Below are 17,312 nucleotides of genomic sequence, written 5' to 3'. Positions count from 1 at the left end.
GGCAGCCGCATTCTGGATTAATTGCAGTTTCCAGGTCACCTTCAAAGGTAGCCCCACGTAGAGCACATTGCAGTAGTCCAAGCAGGAGATAACTAGAGCATGCACCATTCTGGCAAGACAGTCCGCAGGCAGGTAGGGTCTCAGCCTGCGTATCAGATGGAGATGGTAGACAGCCGCCCTGGACACAGAATTAACCTGCGCCTCCATGGACAGCTGTGAGTCCAAAATGACTCCCAGGCTGCGCACCTGGTCCTTCAGGGGCACAGTTACCCCATTCAGGACCAGGGAGTCCCCACCTCCACCCCTGTCCCCCCCACCCCCATTCTCCTGTGTGAAAAGAATCAGAGAGGCAGAAGACAGGGCGAAGTCAGAAGTAGAACTAGGGCTTTTATCCAGTTGGAGCCCAAAACACTGACCACATTTCCCCACTGTTACCTTCTGCCAAAATGGCTAACTCCAAATGAATTGAACAATAATTCCAGTTAACAGAAGAAGATCAAAACAATAATTTTAAAAATGCTGAGAGCCAAGCTCTGTTTAAAAATTTAAAGAACATTCCAAAATCAATTTAAGTAGCAGAAAAACCAGGGTGTGGGGCACCATTGCTAGTGAAATACCACCTCCATGGAAGAAAATAATTTGCTACATCCCAGGTGCTGGGACAGAAAAGACCCTGTGGGACATTGCCCCCCAAGTCACAAAATCATTCCATGCAGATTTTTGTAAATGATTTCCCATAAAAATAGAAGGGGAAGATGCCCGAGAATCTAACCCTGCTTACATCCTGTTTGACTAAGCCATCTTCTGAGACTTCTGCTTTTCCGGTTCCTATTACCTAATTCCCTTCTAAGTTTAGCGAAATTCTCGCAGAGGTTCAGCACCACAGACAAAAAGGCAGAAGCAACAAGGAGGTTCCTCGCTCACTGCTTCAAGTTGAATCGGAGAGGTGAGGAGAGAAAAGGGAATTCTGAGCCTAGACAGAGGTATGTCTGCTGAGCCAGATACTGAACCTGAATCAAAGGCTGCATACACACTACACACTTAAAGCACCCCCAAAAGTATCCCAGGAAAGGTCATTTTTTAAAGCTGCTCTCTGTAGCTCTGTGAGGGGTAAGCTATCATTCTGAGGATTCACAGTTCACAAGAAGAGGTTTAGTAAGCAGATGTTTGGGGGGGGGGTTTCTGAGGGTTGTGAGCAGAGCCAACCTTACTATTGGGCAGGGTGAGGGAGCTGCTTCAGGCAGAAAGCTGATTTAAGGTGTTGTGTCAAAATAATTTGACTGGCCTTTAATACTATGCACCTTGTTTTTTGTTTTGTTTTTTGGTGTGTGTGTGTGTGTGTGTGTGTGTGTGTGCCAGTTCCTGCTCCACCTCAAATATCAAAATGTCTTGGGCTTGCCCTGGTGTTAAAGGCAGCTTTCTTTCTGTATCTCTTTTTCTCTCTCTCCCACTCTCAGAGAAAGAAGCAAAAGAGGCTGTTTTTCCCAAGGGCGACTATTGCAGAACAAAACTCAGGCAAAAATGGGAAGGTTCTGGGAGGGGTAGTTCTCCTGTTTCTTGCATTTATTCTGCAGGTGCAGCTATATTCAGCAAGGGGTTCATCCATGGTTTTTGTGCTGCGTTTCTAGGCTCAGGTCTTTGCTTTCAAGCTCCCTGCCGGAGCACTCCCCCTAGTTTCTCTCAGTGTCTCATTTCCCCAGTCTTTAGTTCTCCACATTTCCACATCAGTGAGGGCTCATCCTCCCCCGCAAGCTGCTATTTGCCTCACAAGGGTGGCAAATAGCAACCTGAGAAGAGAAATTTCACCTGTGGAAACAACATGGAACTATCAAAGGGAGGGGCGGCAATTGGGTCCTCCTTTCTCTTCAGTCTTCTCCTTCTTCTCCATTCATTGCTGCCCAACAAACACACACAAACAGATGCACTTGGCTCCTTAGCTCAGATTCCACAGTGGCCCTCTCACCAGGGTGCGAGCTTCCTTTGCGTTCCTGTGTGAGATACCTCAGGAGCATGACTCTTTTGGTGCCTGGGTGCCTGTGGAAAGAGACTGGCTCCACAGTGTGTGTGTGTGTGTGTGTGTGTGTGTGTGTGGTTGTGATTGTGTGTGTGTACCAGTATGGAGACTCCCTCAGCTCTCCCACACTCCCTCATGGACAAGCTTCCTGGGCTCATATGCCAGCAGTGGGCAAGATCAGAGTGGGTGGAACAACTGACAAAATTCTTACCTTTGTACAGCAAAAAAACCAGAGGTTTCTATAGCCACTAGCATTCCATGCACATTTCTCCTCAATCCAGGAAAGCAAAAGGGCATTCTCACCAACCGAGGGCACATTCCAGGCAAGCTATTTCTCAAGAAGGATGCGGAGTGAAAAGGTGTGGAGCCTAGTATGAATTTCAAGGGCCAGATACAGAGGACTGGAGGGCCACATTTGGCCCCCTCCCCCCATGGCTTGAGGTTTCCAACCCCTTGGCTAATTTAACCCTGCATTATAAACAGGAAAAGTGAGGCTGTGGCTAGTGGCCCTTATGACCCTGGCGTCTGAATTCATGGTAGATGGTCAAATTGCATATTTTTATTCTTCCAGAATCTATGAGTTCCAAGCACCCTCTCTGCTTCAGCCAGCACTGCTCACTTAGTGCCTCATGCTCCTCTTCTCTTATTTCTTTGCCCCAGAGCTCCAACCTCAGAAAGAAGCCTCCAGTTCAGAAAAGATGCCAAAGGGCAGAAGGACCAGAGGACTCATGAGCCTCACCTGGGAGGTGAAGAACCCAGCCTCATCCATGGCGACGGTGACACTGTTGATTCTTGCCTTTCTCTGCAAAGGTAGATGTGGTGGCTGGGGAACCTGCAGCCAGCACGGCCAACCCCCAACTTTTGAAGGGTCACATACTATCCATCCCTGGTGTGCAGAAATGAGAAAATTTGCTCTTCTGAGTGCTATGTCCCAAGAGGGAAGGGCCGTGGCTCAGTGGAGGAGAACTTCCTTTTGGAAACTGACAGTTTTTTAATGAAAGGGATAGTGCTGTGCTGTTTTCATTGTAACTATATGTATGTTTCAAGCTTATGTGTGTAGTTTTGATTCTACCAATGTTTAATTGTTTTTTAGTGACTATTTCCCCCTCAGCTGTTTATACAGTCATACCTCGGGTTACAGACGCTTCAGGTTGCGTTTTTTCGGGTTATGGATCTGCCAAAACCTGGAAGTATCGGAACGGGTTACTTCCGGGTTTCAGCCGTCACGCATGCGCAGAAGCGCCGAATTGCAACCTGCGCATGCGCAGACGTGCTGCTGCGGTTGTGAACATGCATCCCACACGGATCACGTTCGCAACCCAAGCATCCACTGTATTTTTATCTGTAAGCCACCTTGAGTACCTGTCAGGCAAAAAAGGCGGGGTATAAATAAACAGCAGCAGCAACAACAACAACAAACAGCAACAACAACAACTTGCATGCAAAAAGATCCAGGTTCAACCCTCAGCATCTCCAGAAAGGGCTGGGGGAGGTTCCTATCTGGGATCCTGGAAAGCCACTACCCATCAGAGTAGATGGACCAGTGGATGGACTCAGCATAAGGCAGCTTCTGATCAGGTCCAGGTTTTGGGTGGTCCTTGATCAAGACACCCTCCATGCGTGCCCCTTCCTCACAGAGTCTCCCTCTCACTGCAAGAGCTCCAGAGGGTTCTTATCATTGAGTCCCTACTGGGATAAGGGCTCATGACAGACACCCAACCATGCCACCTCCTGAGGCCAGCCCTGCTTCCTATGTACCTCATAGGTTTTGCTCACTTCATGGTTTATTTTAAGAGTGAAGAATTTGAAAACTTGGAAATGATGAGTCCTGAGTACAAATGGCAGGAAGAGTTCCAGTGTGAGGCCCAAGGAGCACTGGAATATCCCTGGTTCGGGGTCCTTGGCCAGGGGACTTGAGAGCACCTTCCTCCTTCTGAGTGTGTGGCACCTGCTAGAAACTCACACCTGAATGTCCTCCTCCTTCTTGCCCAGGGAAATGCTTACCCCTGAGGTCCTGCTACTGTGGTGGGTGGTTGGGAAGTCCTGGGACTGGAGACCCACCACAATCGCCAGGCACTGCTGCTCCAGACAACCCTTGATGTTTTGGTGCTGTTGACTGTGCAGAGTGTTCTTCTCGAGTATGCTGGCAAGAGGGTCAGCTGCAAAACTGGTCTTCGCTAAGCATCAGCCCACAAACCAGTGAACACCTTTCTTCTTTCCTTTGGCAGGTCTGCAGAGTCAATTCCCGGGATATGAACTTAAAGCGCTAAAGGCTGTCACCGTGCAGAGAGGTCTCTGCGTTCACATTCCCTGCAACTTCACTTATCCCACTTCTCAGTATTCTGGGGAATTATACGTCTACTGGATTAAGAACGATGGTGCTACGTCCTATATTCGCAACACCTGGCACCCAAATGTTGGAAGTGTTGTTGCCAGTAGTGACAAGTATCAAAGCATTGCCTCATTTGCTGGGAATCGTTTCCAGTTGACTGGAAATCCATCAGAAGGTGACTGTTCCTTTAGCATCAATGATGTTAAGTTCGAGGATGAAGGGCAGTACTATTTTCGAATTGAGAAAGGAACCATAAAATTCAGCTATCATCTTTATATTTTACCTCGTGTTTCTGTGACAGGTAAGAGGTTTCCTACTTCTTTATTTGCTCCCTCATTCCCTGTTTTGTGCTCTTTCATGCTGTAAAGGGGGGAAAGGCTCTGCCTACAAATATGCCTAGACGTCTGGACATTATGCTGATGCCAAAGGGACAGGAGGTACAAGTGCTCCATGCTTCCTGTTCCTCTCCATTGTTGTAACGCCAAAATTAGATCATTTGCACCTCCAAATGTCTGAATACTTTAAACAGCTCACTAGAGGGAAGAACTCTCTCATGGATTCTGTGCTGACAATCTGGAGAAACAGGAAACTGGAGGCATTTTCTCCTTCACTTCCAGCTGCATCCCATCACCTGCTTCTTCTCCTTCCCCAGCATCTCTCCACAGCTTCCTCAATGGCAGGAGAAGCTGAGAGGTATTCTCTTGCCACCTTTGAAATCAGCCTCAGTGCAGATCTGGAACATTGTCCCAATCCACTACATCCTGAATTCTAGGACCAGAGGGTGCTTTGGGTGGGGGACATTTCTTTCATTCATGGGCCTCATTCCAGGGGCCACATGCAAGTGGTGGGCAGGGCCAGAAGCACACATGGATGGGCGGAAATGACTGGCAGAATCCGAGACCAGGGAGAAGAGTCGGTGGAAGAAGATTGGAAGAAATTTAAAGACTATTTACAGAAATACTGCAAAATCAATGAATGTTAGAATGATGTTGGATTGAAGTTAAGTGGTTTCTAGCTGTAATGGTATAAAAGAATATGAAAAAATGGATTTTTAACAGGTAAAAATTTAATGTTATAATATATTTAAGGTTAAAGATCAGGATGAATTAAGGAGGGAAAGGAACTGCTGAACTAACAAATTGAACTGGAATACAAAAAAGGGAGGTAAGGGGAGGTCCGGGAAACAAGTAAATGAAAGATAAATGATAGAAAGATTGAATTGTTTTTAACTATTTTTATTTTGTATTTTTTCTTCTTTTTCTTTTTTCATTTTGTAATATTGTGAAAACCTTAACAAATATTTATTAAAAAAAAAAAAGAAGCACACATGGATGGAGCCTCAAGCAAATGTGGGCAGAGCAACAGGTGTGCCTCTTATCTTGTCCAGGCCTCAAACTCAGGTCACTTTCCCATAGCTGACTGGTTTTAAGGTGAGTGCACAGAGGGTTGAGGCACAGGGCTAAAATTAGGGGCACTTTGCTCCTCCCCTGTTTCTCCTGCTGCTGTTCTGCACAGAGCTAAGCCTTGATTTGGCATAGCATGGAGGTGAAGAACCTTCCCCTTGCTGGTGTGGGGCAGGTGGTTTTACAGGAGATTAAGCCTCAGCTTAATGTCTGAGCCCCAAACAAACCATGAGCAGTTAGCTAAAAAGCAAGCCTATGCTACGGCTCATGGTTTCTTTTGGAGAGAAACAAATCTTGAACCTGAGTTTAGATCAATGGTTCCCAATTAGGGGTCCGTGGAATACACACAGGGCCTCCACGGCCCTATCGCTTGCCTTTCCCCCAACTCATTTTTTTGCCATTTTTGCATGGTATTTCACAAATTTTATGGTCTGTTTTAGCACTCCGCAATTTTTCAATATATTGGTTAAAACTGGTTTTGAAATCACACCGTGATAACGATTTCGACCCAGCAATACGTAGCAGTATATCACTCCCCATACAAGGAAGAGCAGGGCAGCTGATTTCAAGGCACCACCCAAATCGCAGGATGATTTCAGCCGATCCCTCTGCTGATCTGAGCTGCCTTCCCTCACACCGAGGGAGACCAGGGCAGCCGATTGCGAGGTGCTGCCTTCTCCTCTCACTGATGGAGAACAGGGCAGCTGACTGCTCTCACTTCAAGGAATTGTGGCACAACCTTCCCCTGGCACGGACTCAGAGCAGCTTTTTTTAGTCAGCAGGAAAGCAGCAGCAGCCACAGTGGATGTGCTTCTTCACTGGCTGCCCCCCTGATTGTGGCTTGATGCACCCCCACCCCCTCAAACTCAAACCATGCAGTGGGGGTGACATCGCTTCCTCTCCTCCCCCCAGCCATCCAATCTCTGCGGCTGCTCTTTCCCTCATCCCCATGTCCAATCTCCAATTTCAGACATCGTGATATATCAGAACATTGTGATGTTTAGCTGCTGATATATCACAATGTTGAATACCAGATATCTCTCAGCCCTAGTCTGTTTTTTTTAGTACACCTAAAATGCTTTGCTTATTAAAGGCTACCCCACATTTTGATCAAAAAATTGCTTTGCAGAGGTAACTACCATAGAGCTATCAAAATGTTCAAAAGTAGGGGGACTGTGGCTTGGCTTTTGTAAAATAGGGGGCCCTTGTTGTTGTTGTTTAGTCGTGTCCGACTCTTCGTGACTCCAAGGACCAGAGCACACCAGGCACTCCTGTCTTCCACTGCCTCCCGCGGTTTGGTCAGACTCATGCTGGTAGCTTCGAGAAGACTGTCCAACCATCTCGTCTTCTGTCGTCCCCTTCTCCTTATGCCCTCAATCTTTCCCAGCATCAGGGTCTTTTCCAGGGAGTCTTTTCTTCTCATGAGGTGGCCAAAGTATTGGAGCCTTAGCTTCAGGATCTGTCCTTCCAGTGAGCACTCACGGCTGATTTCCTTAGTAATTAGTTAATTGGGAACCACTGGTTTAGATTAACATTCTGCCAAACCATGGCTTAGCTCCTGGCAACATGGCAGGAGCAAAACAACTTTGATTTGGGTCCCCTGCACCAACACAGTGTGCATTCACCTTCAAACAATAGTTCATCTAGGTTTAAGGTGATATGAAAACCAGGCTTGTGTTGGCTACATGGCATTCAGGGAAATGTCAGCTGTTTCTACATGGTCATCCACCTCTTTCCATTCAGACAAGCTAGACTCATTACACAGTTCAACAACCCATTCCTGGAAGAAGGTGTGTGTGTGGAGGGGGTGGGGAGTGTGGCCAGGGGAGTTCTGGATTTGTTCCATGTCTCCTAGGTGGAATCTACACACATATAAAAAAACGCTGAGGAATTATTTTTTTAATCCACTGAATTTGCCATGGCTCACCATCGCCATCTAGTGTCACATTTGTATATTGCACTTTGCAACACACTTGAAACGTTTTATTTGCAACAGTATAGCTGAGCCCCTAGAAATTGCCCTCTCCAAGCTCTTCACTCCACGGCAAAAGATATGCAGACCTGCTTCCTATTCCCCTGTATGCAAGTGAGCAGTTTGGGTGGGTGGCCATTTGCTTCAGAAAAAATAGTTCAAGGGTTAAGTGACCCCTTCTCAGCCTGTGCTCCTATGAAAGACAGATCCCTCCTGTGGCTGCTGCATTCAAGGTGTCATTCCCCCCCCCTTTTTTTCCTGTGTCTCCCAAATCGCATCTGGCTTCATCCTCCAATTTCAGGATCCTGAGTATCAAACATCATGTTCAGCAGCATAGTGGCAGCCATCAAGATTTCTCCCTCTCCAGGCTGAGTCCACAATGAGCAGAAACACTGACCAACATTGGTAGAGAAAGCAGACCATTGCATGGGGAATCAGTCTACTAAGGGAGAGACACAAAGTTATTGTTAAAGGACAAATGAAAGAATGGCAGGATTTGCCGCAAAGTGGGGGATAAAGTAGTGCTGGTGACCATCCATAATTCAGGACTCCTGTGTCCTGTTCCCTAGTTACTTTTTCTGTGAATTTTCTTCTGATCCCATCCTGGGGACTTTTGCTTTCTCAGAGCTGTCAAAGCCAAAAATCCTGAATTTATCAGAGGTGGTTTTGGGGAAGAGCGTCACCCTCATCTGCCAGGCACCAGGGACCTGCCCATGGAAAGAATCACGGAGCCGGCCTCAGATCTCATGGAGTAATTTGCCAGGACCAGCAACTGCACAGAACCATCAGCACAGCAATGGGAGCTGGACCTTTGCTTCTGGCTTCACCTTCACACCTACTATGCAGGATCAAAGAAGAGCCCTCACTTGCCGTGTCAGATACCCTGCAGTTGATACAACAGTTGCGAATACAATCTATCTTGAAGTGGTCTGTGAGTAGCTCCCATAGCTCAGTACTGTTCCACCCTCCCATGAACAGCCAACAGTTCTTTCTACCCCATGCTAGCTAATTTACTCCTTTCATGCTCCCCTCACTGTTTTCTTATGTTTCAGACCCACCTCAGGACATCAGAATCACAAGGCCTGGACACCCTGGTGAGATACAAAACTCTTAAGTGTTATTGCACACCCCCATCCTCACTGAGCTCTGCTGGACAACCAATAGCTGCTTAGGGATCTCAGAGTGGGGATTGTGCAGGAGGAAGGGTTTTAGAGATGGCTGGGAGTTGGGACAGAGCCCAGGATGGTGGTTTGGGGGGGAGTTGAAGACAAACTGGATGGTAACAGGGAGGGGCTGGGCTCAGTGGGTCTTTCCAGCAGCCATGCCAAGCTACGCACGCATCCTTGCACCCGAACCAAAATTCACTCCCCACCGTAGCACCCTTCAGGCTCTTGACCTGGGTCTCTTCTTTTAATTGCCGTGGGTTTTCTATTTAATAGGACTGTTTTATTGCCTATTTCAATTGTGGGTGTTTATATTTTAATGTTTGTGTAACTGGTTTTTGTACTTTGTAAGCCATTTAGAATCCGATGTTGGCATTAAGTGGTGTATTAAAGTGGAATGAGAAGGAAAAGAAATGGGCCCAAGTCTTCCCAGTGGAAGGCAAAACAGTGGATATTATTACTGTATTATTATTATTATTATTATTATTATTATTATTATTATTCACTTGCCAGTTGAACTTGCAGAGAAATGAGGGAATCATCTCTCTTTTTGCAAAACTATGGCCCAAAGCTGTCTTGAACCAATTATAATTAATAATCATTGTAAAGATTTGAATCCCCACTTCTGCAGACCTGGTGTCAACCATCCTTCTTCAAAATGCACAAGAACATCTCAGCACTGAGTGAGGATTCCTTAGCCTCAGGCATCCCAGGACCTATTGTGATCTAACTGCATTTCTCTTACAGATATCTCCGCGCAGGAAGAAAAGCTGGTGGTCCGAGAAGGGGACACCGTCAGCCTGCTTTGTGAAGCTCAGGGCAAACCTATTCCCTCCGTGACATGGCTGAAGAACAACAAGCCCCTAAACAACAATATGCAGGGCAGTAAAGATACCCTTCGACTGTCCAACATTAAATCAGAGGATGCTGGGATGTATCAGTGTCAGGCAGAGAATCTACATGGCTCAATCAGGAAGAATATTTCAGTGATTGTGCAATGTAAGAGATGGGGAGCGGGAAGTTCCTTGGGGGCATTAACCTGGGAAACTCCATTGTATGCTAAGTGGCTTGACCTGCAACTAATACCAGCATGCTTCCACTAAGGGGACCTCTGCAAATGTACACTGCTGTGGCTGCATTGTGCAGTGTGTCAGCCCAGTAGTGTGAGATGCAGCTTTTGACAGCTTCATCACAAGTTCAGGAGCCCCATGATGAGCTTACATATTTGCAGAAGCTTTCTAAGAAGTTAGTTTCAGGATGCACAAATGCAGCCCCAGGGGCAAAACCACAAATTCAAGTCACTGAACATAACCCTTGTCTGAAATCTGTGGGAGTATCCTCATTCACCAGGAGAGGGCATATTTATGCAACCTCTCATCAGAATGACAGCTCTCTAATATTAAATACAAAGGCCAAACTTAGAAGTTTTTTGTTCACATATCTGTCCTGCCATAAAGCAGGATATGTAGGATGTGGCTTTGATGTTTCAGAAGAAAAGCTCTGTGTGGACAATGGAGGAGATTGGCTGGATGTCCCTCTCCCACTGCCCATCTTCAGTTGCTTCAAGACCTTTTTGTCTAATGAGCATCTCATGAAGGAATATCCCCAGGTGGCAATGGTCTCACTGCTTGCTACCTGGAGATGCAGAACATAGTTCCTTTGCTTATCCAATGAAAAGGCTGCCATAAGGATGCTGCTTGTGGGGACCTAAGTCGTTTTGCAAAGTAATTTCTCTCCCCCCTCTTAGGTACTATGTGATAGCCTCATAGGTGGGCCTTGTGTTTAGCTGTTGGGGTGTTGCACAGTCCAATACTCTGATATTCATTTGGCAAACCGAGAATCTGCATTGTTTTTTTCTTTTTAGAAAGTAGCTGCCTAGAGTACAGTGGTACCTCAGGTTACATACGCTTCAGGTTACATACGCTTCAGGTTACATACGCTTCAGGTTACAGACTCCGCTAACCCAGAAATAGTACCTCGGGTTAAGAACTTTGCTTCAGGATGAGAACAGAAATCGTGCAGCGGCAGCAGGAGGCCCCATTAGCTGAAGTGGTGCTTCAGGTTAAGAACAGTTTCAGGTTAAGAACGGACCTCCAGAACGAATTAAGTTCTTAACCCAAGGTACCACTGTACTGTGACTATTTATGGAGGCCAACTCCCTTTTTCATTAAGGGGTTCCTGAGCCTCTAATAGCAGCATGGGCAGAAGAAACCCATTCAGGGCCACTTTTACTATTGTTGCTGCCCCGTGACTGGAAAAGTCCAGGCCGCATTGTTTTCTCCCACGAGAGGTGATGGACTCTCCTTCCTTGGAGGCTGGGTGGCCATCTGTCATGGCTGCTTTAGTTGAGATTCTTGCCTTGCAGGGGGTTGGACTAGATGACCCTTTCTGTCCCTGCCAACTCTAAGATTCTATGAGACACAGCTCTTAAGTTTTTGTAAACCATTCCTGTAAATTCTTTTATTTTCAAACTGGACACAAGGGGGAAATAAACTCCTTGCCTTCTGAACCCAAGCCAAAGCAGGATTTTACCTTAGGTAACAGAGTAGGGAACTAGGGAGGCAGCAGTGTCTGCTCCCTGATACTACTAGTGGATGAACTGTGGTATTGCAGCTGGTACAGTCATTAGCTAGATCGGAATGTGTTCTTCACCTTGGCTAATTGGTTCTCTGCAGATGCCCCCAAGCTCAGCAAAAAACCCGAGAAAAACACTGCCTGTTGGCGTAAGGACAATGACATCCTCTGCAAATGCTCCCTGCACTCCAAGCCTCCACCTCAGATCCATTGGCAACTGGACGGGAAGACTGTAGCTGAGAACACCAGCACAGCAGACCTGAAAGTCTCTTCGTCAGTCCAGAAGAATGAGGTCACCAGCTCCCTAATTTGGACAGGTAGCCCGGATGGCGACCTCAGCATCATCTGTCTTGGGAACAATTCTCTGGGAGTCTACACCATGCAATTCCACCTTAGTTCCTTGAAAACAGGTAAGAGTCCACCAGACAGAGAAATCCTGACTTTTGCAGCCCTGCCGATATTAGAAAATCCCCTCTGTTGCCTCTTTCAAAAAATGCAGCAATCTGATTAGCAATGACAACAATAGTGATAGGAACAGAATGGTGATGTGGGGTTGGGGGAAATCTGGATCCAAGCAGGGGTAGAAGACACACAGCCTGGATTTCAATCACAGCCTTGCAATGTTTTGTTGTAAAATGCTTTTAAATCTTGCTCTGTCTGCTCTGTCTGTCTGTACACTGGGGACTCAGCTACATTAGTCAAAAAACAGAATTTTAAATGTGCTATAAACACCTAACACCAGATGGCGCTGGAGAGCACAAAACTGTAGGGCGATTTTACATAGAGATTTTTTCTTTTGTTATAATGATTTAATTTATGACTTACTTATAGCATCCCCCCCCCCCCCCGTGTGTAGATCCACCCTGGGATAAGGGAGAGCCACCCTCTCTGGGACAGTCATTGCTGATCCTACGTTCCCAGCAGATGGTGCAGGCTGGTCCATTGGGGCAAATGGGGCAGTGCCCCACCTACCGCAATCTGTCCTCAGACAGTTCCAATTGGCAGCCTTCTTACTTACATGGCGGTGGCCCAGACTGCCAGCTTTCTCCTCCTCAGTCTCCATTTTACCCTTACAGAACTCAGCAGGGAGGAAGATAGGACTATAACTGGATTTAGTTGGCTCTACCAGTCTCTGGCTCCAGCTGTCATTGGTGGTCTCCCTCCCTCCCTCCCTCCCTCCCTCCCTGCCTGCCTGTCCCGATAGGCACCACTACCAGTAGAGCACCAGGAGCTCTGGAGCCTTACTTCTACTTAGAAAAAAGAAGGTGGCCACTGATAACTGGCATTGCTCCTCAGCAGCATTCAGTTGGGGTGGTGGAGGAAGGCTCCATGGCCTTGGCAGCTGTCAAGTTTCTGATTTCTCATGGAAAATATCACCACGCAACACAGGAGAGTCTCATCCGTCACTCTCCCAATTTTCCAGTTACAGGTAGTTAGCTGTGTTAGTCTGCCATAGTCAAAACAAAATAAAAAAAATTACTTCCAGTAGCACCTTAGAGACCAACTAAGTTTGCTGTTGGTATGAGCTTTCGTGTTCATGCACACTTCTTCAGATACGCTGAAACAGAAGTCACCAGACCCTTATATATAGTGAGAGGGTGGGGAGGGGTATTACTCAGAAGGGTGGTGGGAATGGGTGATTGGCTGATAGGTGTGGTAAACCTATCCACCAATTGTCACGGCTAAAAATTGGCCACTGTTTCTTTAATGCTAAAACAACTAAGTCAGCATGAGTCAGCAGCCTGCAATGACTCATACAATCTTTCACCTAATTGGACTTCCGGGTTAGCGCCATCGGTGAATGGCAGAGTTCCTCCAACCGGAGAAACTGGCTCCGTGGAAACTGGGTCTTCCCGCCGCGGCGAAGGTTGGGACCCGCTAGAAATCCCAAGCGGAGGAAGCCTGGGAACGTGGGGTTCGGCAGGGCACCAGGAGCGCCTCCCCTACTCACGGGGAACCCCATTTCGGGGTTCCGGAGTGAAGTGGGGTGAGCGGCGCGGTGCTGCGAACTGATTGCTACTTTCATGGAGTGAAGCCGCACAGCCATTGCCGGAGAGCGCTGACTTTTTCCTGTGGACAATTGGATTTAAAACAAGTACCCGTGAGTAGAAACGGAAAATTGCATCAAGAAATACCCTAATTTGGCACTGAAGCGGGAAGGTTCAAACAGGAAGTCCGCCTTCCGCTTTTTGTATATAGACTGAAGCAAAAACCTTGTAAGCTAAAGTCCGGAAAGTCGTTAAAAAAGTCTAAATTTCCTTCATTTATAACCACTAAAACCCCCTTGGAAGCAGGAGAAAAGGGGGGGGGATCTTTGTTTAAGCCTGCAGGAGAGGGAGTGAAGAAAGATAAGCTTCCACCGTCTCAAACCTGGGAACGGGGGGTCAGAGACAGAAATTGTTGGAGAGGTTCATTGACTGTGAATGGAATACTTTGACAGACAGCTAAAGAAGAGAAATAAACTGATTCCAATGTTGCCTTTTGCATTCTAAAGAAACAAAATATCTGAAAAATGAAAGTAATTTTCCTTTGTTGGACTTGCCTTAAAAAGATGGATACAAATAGAAATTGTCTCCTCTAGAGGGAGCTTGCTAAATTGTTGCTGCAGTCTACTTGAGGACTCTACAGCTGTGAGATTAAGATCGTGGGACCAGTCCTTTTGACCTCGAATAAAAATGAGCTGGGAGGAAGTTTTGGTGCTTGCTTTATGCAAGACAAGTGCTTTGTTGGAACAGATGCATGAGAAGATGGATCTGATGAATGAGAAAATGGATTTGATGACTGTTGTGGTCAATAACAGTGGACAAACAGGGAATATTGATACAGAAACCATTCAGGGACCAACTCAGGAACCTGTATTGATGGGGCAAGTGCAGAAGATAATGGAGGAGGTTGCGGTTGCACCTCAAATAATATAAATGGAGAGATCCGAGGCCCTGCAGGAGCATAACCCGCTGTCTTTGAAGATTGAAGTTGGAGTGGGCCAGGGGGAGTCTGGAGCTGAGGAGGCTTTTAACTTTGGAGGGACTTTGAAATATGCTCTTAAATATTTTTTGGATTACATTGATGATTGTGGGGAGTGGGACTGTGGGGAATGGGCTGGTTTGATGAAGGGAGGTGGAGATAATCTTGGGCTGGAACTTCCCAGAGACCTACTCCTCAATGAGAAAGGAAAGAAATTAAGAAAGAGACCAACAAAAGACAAGGAAAAGTGCAGGTATAAACAAGAAGAAGATCTGCAGAAGGGGCATGGAAGAGACTTAAGGGCCTCGGGTATAAGATTACCGGGTTGATGGACTAGATGGAATGGACAGTAAGGACTGACACGACCCGAGACCAGGAAGAAGAGACGCTGGATGAAGATTGGAAGAAAATTTATAAAGAAAAATTTTTATTTAGGGAATTAGCCTAAAATTAATGAATATTAGGGAAAATGTTGGAATGAAACTATATGGCTTTAGTAGAAATGATATAAGGAGTTATGTATAATTGAGTATTAAGTTTCAAGCTCTAAGGTATTTTACGGTAAGATAAGGTTAAATAAATTAAGGGAATATGAATAACAGAATATGGGGAAAGATGGAAAGGATTTGTTGAGTTAATTAATAGGTTAAATTGTTAAGATAAATTATTCAATAAAAATTGAGAAAGATGGAAAGAATTTGCTGAAATAACTAATTAAACTAGAATACAAAAAGGGAGGTGTGAGGACGTCAATGAAACAAGCAAATGGAAGTTAAAGATATGTAACATGGGATTTGTGTCTTTTTTTTTTTTTGCTGTATTGTTGTATTGGTTTTTATGCTTTGTTTTTCTTTTCTTCTTTTTTATGTATTGTAGTGTTGTTTCCTATTTTTTTCTTTTTTTTCTGTAATTCTGAAACTTTTAATAAATATTATTTAAAAAAATAAAATACAGTCTTTCACCTAATTGTACCTGTATATATGGAGTGGTCAATGTTAGTGTTGGCTGTGGTTTGGTTGGTTGGTAGCTGGTTGTGTTTGGTTTGTGTTAAAGCTGTTGGTCGTGGTTGGAAAAGAAGACTTTTTAAGAATAAAAGCAGCAATACCCTGCAAGAATACTCTTTCTCAAAGACTCATTTGTTGCCAACTAAGGTCTGAGAACTAGGCAAAGGAGTAAAAAGGAGGTCAGAACCTTTTATTTTTCAAACACTGACACCAATCAGCCAATAGGTGTGGTAAACCTATCAGCCAATCACCCATTCCCACCACTTTTTAAGAATAAAAGCAATCACCCATTCCCACCACTCTTCTGAGTAATACACCTCCCCACACTCTCATTATATACAGTGGCACCTTGGGTTACATACGCTTCAGGTTACAGACTCCGCTAACCCAGAAATAGTATCTCAGGTTAAGAACTTTGCTTCAGGATGAGAACAGAAATTCTGTGGCGGCGGGGCAGCAACAGGCTCCATTAGTTAAAGTGGTACCTCAGGTTAAGAACAGTTTCAGGTTAAGAACGGACCTCCAGAACGAATTAAGTTCTTAACCCAAGGTACCACTGTATAAGGGTCTGGTGACTTCTGTTTCAGTGTATGTGAATAAGTGTGCATACACACGAAAGCTCATACCAATAACAAACTTAGTTGGTCTCTAAGGTGCTACTGGAAGGGATTTTTTATTTCTCCCAATATTGTTGGACTCCAACTCTCAACAGTTCCTGCCAGCATGGCTCAATGGTCAGGAAAGATGGGAGATAGAGTCCAGCAGCATCTGGAGGGAAACAGATCAGTCATCCCTGTGTGAAATAATCTTGTCTCCTGTTTTACGTCTCTTGCTTTATTGTGAGCCGGTTCTGCTTTGTTCACATTGACTTTTATTTTGCTTCTTTTCAGCTTCTTCTGAGTTGATTGTTCCCTTGGTGGTAGGCCTTATCCTGATGAAGTAAGTAATCTTTCTTCTTCTGGTTTTTGTATCTGCCCTGGGAGCCAGATTTGGCTTAAAAGTGGGGGTCACCTGTGTGAAGTGACGATAGCAAGAAGCCCACCCAAATCCCCTTTAGCCTTTGTTGATCTTGATCCTAGGGTGTTCCCTCCTCCCCTCTTGTGGCTAATGGCTCTCTTATGTCACCATCTGCTTCTAGGGTCTTGTTTTGTTTCGTGTTCTTTTTCTTGGCCTTTTGGTATTCGAACTGGAGGAAGGCTCCATTGACCCAAGAGGGCAGAAGGAAGCAAAAAGAATGATGGTAACTGGATCTCCTGTCGTTCCTTTGCTCAGTGGAGGAACAGCATCACACACATCGCTGTGCACTCTCAGGTGTCATTGGTCCAAGCAATGAAAGAGCATAAATCACCAGGGAGAAGAGTCGGTGGAAGAAGATTGGAAGAAATTTAAAGACTATTTACAGAAATATTGCAAAATTAAAGAATGTTAGAGTGATGTTGGATTGAAATTAAGTGGCTTCTAGCTGTACAGGCTTTAAAGCTATATATAGATTAAGATTAAGGATTAGGACCAAAAAAGTCAAAAGAAATGGAAAATTGGTTTTTAATAGATTAAAATTTTAAATTATATTATATTAAGATTAAGGATGGGATTAAAAAGGAGGGAAAGGAATTGCTGGACAAACAAATTGAATTGGAATACAAAAGAGGGAGGTATGAGGAGGTCCGGGAAATAAGTAAACGTAAAAGGTGTGATGAAAAGATGGAATTGTTTTTAACTGTTTTTTCTTTTTTTCTTTTTGTATTTTGTATTTTGTACTTTGTATGGTGTGTTTTTTTTTATTTTTAAATTTCTTTTTTTTATTAAGATGTTTTTTTATGTGAAACTCCAATAAATATCATTTAAAAAAAAAACATAAATGAATGTTTATTTCAAATGAAAGAGGA

At 45.1% G+C, this 17,312-nt stretch overlaps 1 protein-coding gene across 1 annotated transcript; it reads left to right on the top strand.

Annotated features, from left to right (window-relative positions):
- Positions 1-869: 869 nt before the first annotated feature.
- LOC308484208 (sialic acid-binding Ig-like lectin 14) lies at positions 870-17,186 on the top strand. Its single transcript, XM_081018953.1, has 9 exons — positions 870-946; positions 2,675-2,824; positions 4,243-4,647; positions 8,347-8,652; positions 8,774-8,815; positions 9,632-9,883; positions 11,560-11,868; positions 16,317-16,365; positions 16,565-17,186. The coding sequence occupies exons 2-9, from the start codon at positions 2,713-2,715 to the stop codon at positions 16,662-16,664; spliced, it is 1,575 nt and encodes a 524-aa protein (XP_080875079.1). The 5' UTR covers positions 870-946; positions 2,675-2,712; the 3' UTR covers positions 16,665-17,186.
- Positions 17,187-17,312: the final 126 nt, after the last annotated feature.

This window comes from Podarcis pityusensis (assembly GCF_964106645.2).
Source record: "Podarcis pityusensis genome assembly, chromosome: 8".
Taxonomy (NCBI): domain Eukaryota; kingdom Metazoa; phylum Chordata; class Lepidosauria; order Squamata; family Lacertidae; genus Podarcis; species Podarcis pityusensis.
The sequence above is the reverse complement of the archived record's forward strand: the minus strand, read 5'-3'. Positions and strand labels throughout refer to the sequence as shown.

What these genes read in the sequence shown, in the direction of transcription:
- LOC308484208 (XM_081018953.1), top strand. Translation starts at nt 2,713, where the DNA reads ATGCCAAAGGGCAGAAGGACCAGAGGACTCATGAGCCTCACCTGGGAG. An exon ending in TCTTGCCTTTCTCTGCAAAG is followed by an intron (nt 2,825 to 4,242) that starts GTAGATGTGGTG and finishes TTCCTTTGGCAG; the next exon opens with GTCTGCAGAGTCAATTCCCG. An exon ending in GTAGGCCTTATCCTGATGAA is followed by an intron (nt 16,366 to 16,564) that starts GTAAGTAATCTT and finishes ATCTGCTTCTAG; the next exon opens with GGTCTTGTTTTGTTTCGTGT.